Source organism: Pyrgilauda ruficollis, unplaced genomic scaffold (assembly GCF_017590135.1).
Source record: "Pyrgilauda ruficollis isolate IOZ18807 unplaced genomic scaffold, ASM1759013v1 scaffold16, whole genome shotgun sequence".
Taxonomy (NCBI): domain Eukaryota; kingdom Metazoa; phylum Chordata; class Aves; order Passeriformes; family Passeridae; genus Pyrgilauda; species Pyrgilauda ruficollis.
The window spans coordinates 4,072,756-4,085,546 of record NW_024514764.1 but is presented as its reverse complement, the minus strand read 5'-3'; the positions used below and the strand labels follow the sequence as shown (position 1 = coordinate 4,085,546).

The window sequence follows — 12,791 nt, the reverse complement described above, 5'->3', positions numbered from 1 at the left end:
CTCCAGACCAATACAGTGCCAAACATCCTTTGGGTCCAAAGGAGCTCGACAGCAAATGATGATTTTCACAGTGCCGCGGCTGGTCTGGCTATTTGTAAGCAAGTGAGTGACAGATCCTGTGTCCCATGGCTCACAATTTTATAAAATGCACATGGGACCTTGAGGAGAATAGATGTGAGTTGTCACAGATGTGGTATTTCAATTAGCAGAAAATATTCATTAAACAATCTGAATAACTAAAGCTAATAGGGAATGTAGCTCCACCTTCCTATGAACAGAAGGGTATCTGGCAATTTTAACTATGTGCTCACATAATTTAGAGGTTTTTGTTTGTTTGCCTCTAACACAATCCCCCTTCATTCAGACTCCAGGCTGGAGGCACAGAGAGGTAGAATTTTAATTCTTCTGGCCATTTATATACATGTGGCATTCTTGACCTTTAAGGATTTGATTTTGAAACCTATTTAACTTTTTGACGTAGGTGTTCTTGTGGGTTTTGTTGGGGAATGCCAAAAATTTTCTGCATGTAAGGAAAAAAATCAGTAAGAGCGACTGTATGAGTGTTCTTCTGTTTGTACCCAGAGGGCCCTCCCTCCCTCTATGTCTGCAGCACCAGTTTCTTAGTAGCACAAGCTTCTTATTCAGCTTTGTTTTGACAAAGAAAGATAAACCACTGTTTTGCTTTGCCCTTCCCCCCCCCCCCCATTTACTAATGTGTTTTATTTAGTTTGCTATTCCATGCTCCTTGAAGGGGAAAAAAACCCTTATTTTAAAATAATAATTATTTAAAACCGCTTTAAGTTGTTGACTATGTAGGTTCTTATGAAGAATTTAAAATAGAACATAATTATAAATCACTGTGAAAATGAGCTCGTCCTGCACAGGCAAGGACATTTAATTGTGTCCTTGTATGACTGGAATCACTGTAAACAACTAATATTCCTATTTGCAGGGACAGAAATAACAAGCTCATTCAGCTGTACAGAAAGGAAGACATAAAAGGAAACCAAAGGCTAAACCAGAATAAGCCACTGGAAAGTTTTATGTCAACAAAACTGGATTTAAATTAAGTAACATCAATTCGGTATTTTGACTGTAAATGAATCAGAACATTAAAACATGTTTTAAAGGGAACATTTGTGATGAAACATCTATGACTAGTTCCTACACCAAAGGAATTGGAAAGTTCCTACTTATTTCTGTGCAGGATCACAGCCCAACTGCAAAGTTACTTCTCTGGCTTTGGGACTGCTTTGTAGATCTACCTTTTGAAAATGAGAAGAGCAGCAGAGCTGCAAGGAAAACACTGAATAAATAACTTACCAGTTGCACACAAAGGAAAACAGCCCTGATGACATAATTAAGAAGTTCCATCCTACCACATAAGCATGAAGGAGTAAAATTTAAATTACACAGACAATTTCCATTCTTATGTTTTCTAATTTTCTGAGTGCTTGATTTTGCAGCTTAAATCTCTTTTACAATTGTTGTTTTTGACACTGATTTGCAGAAATGGGAGTAGATTTTGATGGTTTTTTACTTTGTCTTACTCAATGGCAAAATTTAGAAGAACACACAAAACAAAACCAAAACCCCCAAGCTCAAACCAAAGATGTGCATTTCTAAGCTATTTGAAATAATGGCAGATGAGTCAATAGTCACCTTGCTTTAAAATGAAGAGAAACACAGCAGAGCAATTTTCCAGTGACAGGAAATAAGGAAATAAACTACACATTCAACAAGTCCAAGATGCCCATTCCAAATACAAACACAATTCATTTACACAGTAATTTTACAATGGTGATAACAAATTAAAATTATGGGCAGACAGTGGAGAACCAAATAGATAAACTACCCATAGCAAGGATCAGCCAAATTAAAGGGAAATTCTTCCATGTCAAATTTTGAGTAATTAGTACTTCCATTAGAGGCACAGTTCCAGCTTTAAGCAATTCTAAGTGATTAGTGTTCCTTTATTTTGCCTGGAAGTCCTGACTTCAGCGTTCTCTTAGGACATGCATTCTGCTAGCCAGAGCTACACAATGCAGATTAACTCGACTAGAAGGAGATTAGTGCAGGCAGATGAAGATGTAATTTGTCATTCTGTATGCACTGCTACTTCTAGCCTGGGATGCCATTTTTATTAACACAGCAGACTGATTCAAACAGAGGCAAAGACACAATTTTGTCCTATCTGTGCCCATGTGATTGCCTAAGATACAAGCAACGCTGAGATTTGAAAACTGTACATGACTAAGTGACAACAAGGGAATAAAGTGCCAGATGACATCTCCCCACACAGCTCCAACCAGCTCCAGGAATTCAGCAACTGACTGCACACTTAATAATTTAAGATAAATAATTTAAAATGCACGATAGAGGAGATTTTTTCTAGATTTACTCATCACATAATGTAAATCCAGGGATGAAAATGCCAGGCTGAGCAGGAAGCAGAGGCTGGTGTGGTGGATAGCACATGGACAAGGCAAGATTTACTTGCCAGAGGCACCACAGCATTTGCAGTTTGTGGGATAAGCTCTATGGGTCCTCACAATGTTGTCTTTTAAACAGGCCTAGCAGTACAGATCTCCAAAAAATGAGTGCTCTTGCATTTCCTGGCTGTTGTGAGGATGACATGTTTGCCAAAACAAATGGCAAGATTCTTGAAGAAAGGTGCAAAGTAAAAAAATGAAATGCAATTAAAGCGTCCTTTTCTATTTGCACTAGTATTAGACAACTCTTAGAATATTTCATGTTGAGCTCTGATATGCAAGACAAAGCACCACCAAGCAGCAGTTTTACAAATCTTTTACCCAATTTCAAGACCCCTTTGAACATTGGGCAGTACCTACAGCGAAAGGCACGTGGCAGGAAGCACCATGCTTTGCTTTCTCTGCCAAACACAACCACAGCAACAATTACCTTCAACTGCAGCTTCTGAATTTTCCATAACTGCAAGAAGCAGAGCCCCAGGACCATGACCTTCCTCCAGCAATCAGTGGGGCTGAAGGGAAAGCTGGAACTGCAGCTGAGGAAGAGGAGAGCAGAACAGGACCTACTCCCAGGGGTCTATTATGTGCTGGTGAGAGGCTCCAAATTTTTTTTTTTTTGCAAATAGTACTGTTCACACGGCCTCCAGATTGACAGGCCTTGTGTGCTTTTAATATTAATTGATATAAAATGAAACCTGACATTCTTGATCTACACAGCTTCTCTTCTTACAGATTTGTCAGCATTTACACATGGTCAGAACTAAGGTCCAAGAAAGGCAAATCTTGCCAAATATGACAAAATCGTAAAAGGTTCCAATATTTTTGCCCAGATCTTACCTTCATCATCTTTTTTACAATTCTTTTCCAAAGTGCAGTTGCAATGTGCTTGTGCTTTTAAGCTAGGAGGTATGTTAAGTGCACAATGAGGACTCACATTTTTGTGTGACAGAAAAATCAAAAGTGATGATGTTCAAATGTCTTGAGGGAGAACAAAAAATTCTTCTCTGACATCTAACATGCAATGATAAACTCACAAAAAGATACTTTGAAAACTTCATCCCTAAGAAATTCCTATTTTCCCTCATGGAAAGAAACAAGTATCAGCTTCTGCTTGGAGTGACAGCAGCCTTTCCCAGCTGCATATTCTCACATGTAAAATATATGACCCAAATGATCTTTATGAGTTCACTAAATGTCAGGATCACTTATTTTTATTACAAATCCTTTTCACCAGGTTTCTCACTGGAAGATCAGTGCTATACAGCTCAGAAAAGCTTCGGCTCTGTCTCCTCTGCACCCTCATCCAGCTGTGCCTCAAGGCACTGTCAGCAGCTCAATGAAGAACCTGGACACTGGTGCTCAATTCTGCCCATTCTTGTGCCAAATTCCATCCCAGTTATTCTTTTAGAGGAGGGCATGCTGGTTTCTAGTCTTTTTTGGCTGAAAACATCCTCCTCAGTAAGTCAGAAATCATAAGTTATTTGTTATTAGTAATACATTTCATACTTCCAAAGATTTGTACTAAGCCATGACCATGAAGGCTGTCAAATCCACTCAAATGCTTCTTATTGGAAAATCAGGCCTGCATATCCACAGATCCTCCCCTCCTTCACCCACCCAAATTAAAGCTGTAATTCCCAAAGACAGCCACTCTTCTACACCACCACACATTTCATATAGTTGTTATTAATAAAGTATGAACAATGTTTGTAGAAACATTAAAGAATCAGGTCAAGAACTCTGTCTGAATACCAGTGTTATTAAATAAGCCAATCATCCAACTTTGAGTAATTAATGTCCTTGGTTTTTACTTGAAAGCCTCACTTTCAGCATGTTCATAAGAGACAAATGTCCCGAGCCAAAAGGAATGAACATGAATTAACTCTTCTGGATGCCAGTTGCAGGAGGAAGAGAAAAATGCAATATTGGCAGGTTGGATACAGCACAGCACTTTTGATTGTAGGCTAAGTTTAGCTACAATTTGATGATTTCACAACGTGTAGTAAAGGATTTGATCTGTTCCTAGCTGTGCATTATCAGAGTATCTAAACAATTGCCCTAATGCATTTGAAAACTTTAAAATGTAAAAAGAAAACCAACAAAGCTGATGGTATCTCCAGATCACCGTGTGAAGTACTAATAAGCAACTGTGTTATACAACCTGTGTTCAGCAGACTGAAAATGATCTCTCCCAAATCCAAGTGACATCCTTCTGAAGCTGAAAGTGAGAGATTACAGCTGGCTGAGCATGCACTGTACTGTACACTCATTTTAAAAGCTGCCATTGTAAAAGACTCTCCAGGCTTTATGTTGGTTCCTTTGCTCTTATTAAGAGCTGCAATGTTCCTCATATTTAACAATAATTAGAGGGGGAGATGGAGAAAAATTAATGAGAGGGAGAGAGGTTTATTCTTCTAAAGAGGTGCAATAAGATTAATAACAAGACTATGGGCTATATATGTTAATTTTATTTCATCACCTCAAAACACGATAAATATTTTCCAATGGAAAAATTACGAGTATAAAATTTAGTATTATCTTTACAAATCCTTTACAGCCTCAGTGTGTGAAATCTCTCCTTCCTTCCACCAGACAACAATTATGACACAGAAATACTCTCAGGACAGCAGTTGTAGAACTTGTCTGATGCGCTCGCACTTCCCCAGCAGGTTTGGGTCTTCTCCATCAGAACCATCAAATTCCTTCATAAAAGCTTCAGCTTTCTGCACAGTTTTGTCTCGTGCATTGCCCTGAAGCCCTTGCAGATAATCCAGTAAAATGGTGAAATACTTGTCTGGAACCTTGAAAGAAAAAACAGAAGGAAGGAAAAACAGGTTTATTATCTCCCCTCTCCATATGTATTCACAATCACGTCACAGCACCACCTGAAAGACAATTAGGAGAATGGCACAGGCTTTGGTGTTTGCCAAAGTCCAACTGCAAGTGGAAATCCAAGTGGAAATGTTTCCTTTTCCAAGGTTCAAGCTGCCAGGAGGGATGGATGGAGCCTGGTGAGAGGAGTGTCATGTGCTCAGATGGGCAAAGCATCTGAGAGGAAATGCTCAGCAGATGTGGAAGCGCTGATCAGCAAACGCAAGCACTGCCTGACAGGGAGCCCAAGGCTCTGAGGGTTGGTGGAAGAAAAAACCAGAACATGTTAGCCAAACCCTCCTTTTGGAAACACACATGTAAATCTTACTAATTTCAGTGAGAATTGTATACATATGTCTGAGGGAAGAATTTTGCTGGAATTCCCCTCGCCCTTACCCAAAAATTGATTCCTAACATGAGATACCACCCACCACTACACACTTTGACAGAATGCTTATATAAAGGACTCGAATTTAATTTGAAAAACAAACTCAAATTCAGACATATGGAAATAATTTTTAAATCATGCTGACTAAAACTGATAGGCTCTACCAACATGTCTAACATTAAAAGCACTTTAGTCATCTACAGTTGCATTATCCACGTTTCACTCCCTTTCTAATTAACTAGTCAGAGATTAAGTTTTAGCTTATCTGGTACAACATGCAATTTAAATGATCATTATATTAATCTTGACAATAACTTAGCAAGGACTTTGGAAGGATTTATGCAGTACTTCATACCGAAGTACTTTCAAAAGGAATATGTGAACAGAGCTACGCTGATCTTAACTTCATGTTGTGTATCTGTGGAGCAGGTTTCAGCCAATAACAGGATATTTTTTTGCTGTGAATCATGAGATGTTAAAATGATCTCACCCTGCAAATATGTTTCTCCATGTTTAACTTTACACATATAACTTGACATGAGTTAAGTTAAACACATACGTAAGTATTTAAAGGATTCAAGACTAATTATTCGAGGGCGGTTTTGATTCTGCAAAGTATCAACATTTCAGAGCAGACAGAGCTTCAACAGACACTTAATTTACAACTTATTTCTCCATGGACATTTGGCAGCCGAACTTTGATCACTAAAACTTCTATCACTCCAAAAGAAGAGGAAGAAAGAATATTCCAACACTGCCTTCATCAATCAGGGGTATTACAAAGTAATAAATCAAAACTTAAGCCTGCGTTCAATCTCATAACTTGTACACTATGGAAAACCTTCTAATTCTTCACACAAACACTCTTGTATTAAAGAAACAATGCAGTTACAAAAGAAATATTAATTTTACAATGACTAACACCGAAATGGATGATATATGAAGCGTTGCTATACTATACATATCAAACACAATGAAAAATATCTATATTTTTGTAAGTTTTCACCCACAATAAGCTGGCACTAATAACAGATGAACCCATTTAGACACAAACAATTCCAGTGTGACAGTGTTCCTTTACTGTAGATACTCAGTACTGACCTTTTAAAGTCAGCAACATTTCCACGTTTCAAACCTTGGCCAAATTATCTCTATAATCTACAACTCTTGTTCTCAGAGCTCATGGCATACAGATACCCGTGCAAGTACAGTTATTATTATATCATTTAAGCAAACTGCTTGAGGGGACAATTGAAAGCCTGCTCTAAATTTAGAAATCCTAAGCATGCAGACTTAACATGAGGCTGCCTGAAGCCTAGAAAACATTTAGCATTTGGCCCTAAGGGTGTTCAAGTGTTCAAAAAGTCTGATTTTTTTCCTTTAACATAACACAGCTCTGAGGTTTACTTCATCAGGAGCTCACAACACAGCACCCTGTGGGCAAGGTAAGATCATATTTCCTCCTGACTTACACAGACAGCAGAGCCATAGCAAGGACTGGAACGCACAAAGAAAGTTAATGAAATCCAAATTTTAATTCTTCAAATACAGTAGTACAAAAGCAGTAATTTCAGAGGTCTTGGTGAGGTTTTCCAAGGAGGAACACAATCCTTCTTCCAAGGTCAGTTCAAGGCTGGTTTGAAATTGGAGATCAAGATCTCCCAGCACGGCTCTGGAAGTCAAAGCCAGGCTTATGGGATTTTGTTATTATTCTTTTGTTAAACTGTTTTGACCTTTTCTTGTTTCTTTTTCTCTCTCACACACCAATCTTGCCTCTGTCTTAACTTCCTAATATACACTGGAGCTGATTAATATGGAAATAATCCCAAGTGAAATAATTCCTGTCTTTGGGAAAAGGAGGGAAACACTAGGAAAGAGTACCAGGAAAAGAACAGTTCTCACTTTTAAATTATCCTCTGCAACTCTGTATTTTCAGACCTGGAGACCTGCAGACACCCATGTATTTTGCAAAGCAAAAACCAGGAGAGAGAAGCTCAGCTCATTGCTGCATTTTGGGTCACCTTCCAATGAAACTTCAGCCACATCACCACGCCCTGAAATCCAGAAGCTGAAGACTGATCTAGTAACTTCCAAAAAATGCTGTGCCAGATGATAAAGACCAACAAATAACCTCGTGTTTATTTATTCCTGGGTGCTGCAGAAATATGCACACCATAGGTACACAGGCCTGGCTTGGAAGCTGTCAGCCAGCCACCAGATGGATTTTAAAGGAGCTTAAAACACCATTTATCTAGCAAACAATTTAAAAACCTCAGAAAGAGGCCTATCAGTACAGGAAACTCGATTCAGGCCTTTGCATGGCTCTTCAGTAGGCATCCAAGTGACACCATGAGATCAAAGATGAAGGAAAGAAACTTCTGTCTCCTTTTGTATGTTAGTCATGCTTGGATTACCAACAGATTTCATTCTGTAATGGACAGGAAGTTGAATTTGGGTATAAAAAATATTCAAAAGAAGATGAGTGTGCCCTCCCTATGGTCCTGATGAAGAAAGAGACTTCATGCTATGCTTAATTATAAGCACTTGAGCAGTTCTACTAACTTCACTGGATCTGGATGCAGATGTTAATCATTCCCTAAAACTCATATTCAATGCTCCTCTGATTATTAAACTACAAAATATGTGAATTTAAATAAATCAGAGCACTTCCATCAGAATTTTAAGAAAAAGGAAGTTTCACTTGAATGTTGAGAAATAAGGAGTTAAACTGTGTTTTGATACATAAAACAAATGCTACTTACAGTTCATTGTGTCCCAGCATATTTTAACACAAACCCCAAAGTAAACAGGTAAAAAAAGTAAAAACATCCTTCTGCCTGCCAATTTCTAGGTAGCTTTGAAGAGCATACACTGACTTTGAAAGGCTGATAAAGACTTTAAAGAGAGAAACTTAGAAAACAGAAGACAGAGCAAACAACCCAGAACCCAAAATCAAATTTGTATTCTGCAACCAATCTTTTAAAAGTATTTACACCATGTGAACATTTTTGCCTTCATGAAACTCTGCTGTTAATTATCTGGCTGTCTAAAAAGGTAACACCCAATGTCAGGTGATTGGCTTTAGAGCTGCTGACTAATTTGGGTCAGGACAATTGGTATGAGTAAATGTTCAAGTGCACACAAAAAAATCAGCAAAACTTAACTGAGTGTCAACAAAATGAACCAATAAGTGAGGCACTGTGCAAATGGGCAGAGGTTTGTTCTATTGCACAACAAAATGAATGACCCGAAACCCTCATTTGATACCACGATGGTCAGATGCTTATTGGAAATTCAAATTTATGTTGTTTTTTAAGTTATGAAATGAAAGGATTTCTGTATGGATTCAAGCCTGGTTTCTGGTTATACTTTATGCTTTTCACAATCAACATCAGGTTTCACTTATATTTAAATGAGAGAGCTATTTTAACATCTTGGCAATATGGCTGTACATCTTCCATGGAGCCCAGAGATATCTGAAACAATATGAGAACTGTGGTTTGCAGTATTGGGTTCCACATTAGGAAATTCAAATTAAGGATATGACTCAAATTCTCAACAAACTCCAGATTTAAATAAATCATGAATCTGCTCTCTCTATGCTTGCTATACATCAAGTATAAAAATCTAGCATGCACAGGACAATGGCCACCAACAAAATAAAAAGATCAATGACAAGCAATTAAAATGCTTCAGCATCTTGGTTAAAAACAAAGTAATTTGTAAGTAATTAAGAAATATGAGACAAATGCATGCAGTATTAGGAAGTTTTGGTTAATAAAGAATAACTATAACTAATGTATAAGACTGTATCATATTTGTTCTGAGAAAAAGCAGCATGAATACAAACCTTCTCTTTATCATACATGTGCAGGAGAAGCCACGTCTGTCTCGTCTTCTGAAACTTCCATTCTTCTGGGGTTTTAGACCAGCTGTAGAAAATTAGGGGGGAAAAATTGCTTAAATGGCATACTGTGATATCAAAACATTCTTTATTTAGAAAATATTCCCTACAAGGCTTCCAAGTGCCTTTGCATGCACGGAGTGTCATGGCACTGTGGGACACGGATACTGGCACGCATTTTGTACAGGGCCACCTGGCTTCTCTGCAAAAAGTTGTAGGAGATATTATAGCCAAGAAGGTTAGGAATTTTCTTCAGAAAGCACTGATTCCTTGAAGTTAAATATCAAATCACACCCCGCAGCTTTGGCCAGTCCCTTATCACAGACCATTTTACCAGGACAAGTGAGCACCCCAATTCCTTACCCCTGCTGCAGGGCTAACTGAGAATTTGGGGAGGTGCAGGGGACAAGAATCAAGCTTGGGTTTCAGAAAGTTTCTATTTCACAATTAACTGAAATTTATATGAAATTAAGCAGCCTCTGAAGGACTGGAAGGAGAGATTTGTGCTACAATGGTCACCTCAGCCCATCACAGATGGCTGTTCTAAACAGACAAAATTCATCCTTCAGGAGCAAACATTTTAAGGCTTGGGCTTGTCTAAATGTATGACTTAAATATTTATATTTATAGGCTAGAAAAATGGGTTTTTTATGTCTCTCTCTTTCATGAAGAACACTAAATACTGTTAAAAGTGAGAGGCTGAACAAATGATTAACATCTGCTAATGTTTGTTGGCTGTTTGGCAAACACATTTTCAATATACAAAATTTTAGCTAAAATAGCACATTCATGTGCATCTTGAACATGTTTTTAAAGCTGGTATATTCTGGCTTAGATAAAGGCATTTCTTTCTATTTAAAAACAGTAAATCTATCTATAAAATGAAGATTACTTTTTAAAAGTATGTGCTTGAAAATTAGTATTGTAACACATACAAAATCTGACAGTACACTAAAGTATCATTTGAAAAAAAAAAAAGAAAAAATTATAAGGAGAAAATGCAGAAACTTTCACATTTATTTGATTTTTCTCTAAAGAAAAGTAGGTCTCCAGAGGGTAGCATGCAAGATGCCATTAATGTTCCAGCTTGTTTTACACAGCAATAGAGAGCACAGAAATCAGTTGAAAAGCCAGCTGGGTATGAGAATTAGTATTGTTTAAACACTGTCAAGTCTAATAAAGCAAAAGAGTCTTCATCTTTGGTGAATGCTGCACCAGCAAATACATTGTTCAGTCAATTCAATGAAAGAGAAAAAAAATGAGACCACAAATTTGTATAGAAAGGTTTCATGGAAGCCTCTGAAGAAAACCTAAAGAAAGAAATTATTGTCTTGATGTTCAAATTCAGAATAAAGAAAAAGAATCACAGCTCGTTAGGGTTATCATCAGCTAAATATATTAAAAGAGCTTATTACCAAAATATAAGGTAAAAATCAGACAATTAGCAGTAAATCAGAAAGGACAGAGAAAATCAATAACCCAATATATCATCCTTTATGTGCTTGAGTTAAATTCTACAGATAAGCTGATTTAGAGGCTTCTTTTGGAATAATAATATAGTAGCCAAATAAGTAGGCAGAATTTGCAAAACGGATATTTCACAAAAGCAGGAGGCTAAAAGCTGATACAAGTTACAGAATTAAATAAAAAACTATTATTATGGTGAAACCATCCCTTCTCCCATCACCACCAGCCTAGAACCCAAAGTACTTGTAAAAGAAAATCACACAGCCCTTGGTGTCACTTGTCTTTGCAGCAAGAGGCCCAGCTGGACAACAAATGACACCAGCTGAAGTGTGAGGACCAACAGAGAATGAAGTAAAAATGGCTTTTCTGGTGGGTGCAGTTTGTGGGGTCAACAGCAACCTGCTCATCTGTACCCACTGATTCTGTTTGCCAGGCAAACACAGCAGCTCCCAGCAGAGAAACTGGGACTTCTGCAGGAAGTCCTTCAAAACAAACAAAATAAAGCAATGACAGTGCTTGTTTAGCCTGTTCTTCTAGGAGGCTCATCCTCAAGAAGAAGAAGGTAAGTTTAGAATTCTTTTCTACATAGATAAAGCCTGGAAACAGTTCACATTAGAGTCTTTGCAAGGTGACAAGAACAAGCTGAGTGACAGATCTGTGACTGCATCCCAGGAAAACAGTTCCTCTGCTAATGAAAACCTTTAACATATGCTTGTATTTCTCTAATTTCAACATTTGTGATGATACCCATTGGTTGGACACACCACAGAGTACTCTGAATCTTCTACTCTGCTAATTTTGTTTCTATCACAGTATCGCCTGAGTACTGTTGGCATTGAAACTTAAAAAATACAGCCTGATTTCACTTAATCTCCTATAAAACTATAGGATGTTAAAATATCTTTATTACCTAGTTTATAAACAACTGAGACCAACAAATGAGTGCACTATAAGGTTAATTGCTCTTATTAACCTATTACCAAAACCATATGCTCTCTTCTACAAGTTAAGGCGAGTTGCTGTACTCCTGCATCCAAGACTCCATATGGACTTTCACTCCTGTGAATTCTCTTGCAGAAACAAACAAAAGTCTTAGTTTGTCTTCCTGAAAGTTTCTGCTCTATATACACCACAATAATTCATATAAACAACAAATACTTTAACATAATCAACTGCAGAAAGTACATTTGTGTCCATTACAGCACCAGAGCCTCACAAGCCATTTCTTTTGTTTTGTGATCTGTCCTATTAGAATTAAACACTACATTATTACAACAAGAAAAAAATAGTATTTTCCTTAATAGCTATAGGTGTACTCCTATTTTCAGAAAATACTCCAAAGTTTTTAACTGGTACTCCCTCCATGGTTGAATCAACAATGCCTGTTCCTTCCCCTTCAGGAAGGGTCCTTCTCTTGACCCAAATTCCTACCAAACTGTGGGCAAAACACTCCTGATAATGGGTGCACAATCTTTAATGCAGATAACATGACAACTGCACCCCCAACAGTTATTAAAATAAAACTTCTCCACTAATTCCTATGATTATGACAGGTTTTTCCCACTCCTGTGACAGCTTTAACATCTATCACTCCATGTAACAGTATCACTCCATGACGAAGTGAGAGGAGAATCTCCTGTTATCAGCATGACATCATTAGTACATTTTT

At 37.6% G+C, this 12,791-nt stretch overlaps 1 protein-coding gene across 1 annotated transcript in view; it reads right to left on the bottom strand.

The window, feature by feature from the left end:
• Positions 1 to 3,144: 3,144 nt before the first annotated feature.
• Positions 3,145 to 12,791, bottom strand: part of CUNH7orf50 (chromosome unknown C7orf50 homolog) — a 38,436-nt gene continuing 28,789 nt past the window's right edge. Inside the window, exons 4-5 of the mRNA XM_041462100.1 lie at positions 9,602 to 9,683; positions 3,145 to 5,293 (exon numbers count right to left, since the gene is read on the bottom strand). Coding sequence (XP_041318034.1) covers positions 5,111 to 5,293; positions 9,602 to 9,683 — 265 coding nt within the window. The 3' untranslated portion in view covers positions 3,145 to 5,110. The remainder of the gene's footprint in view (positions 5,294 to 9,601; positions 9,684 to 12,791) is intronic.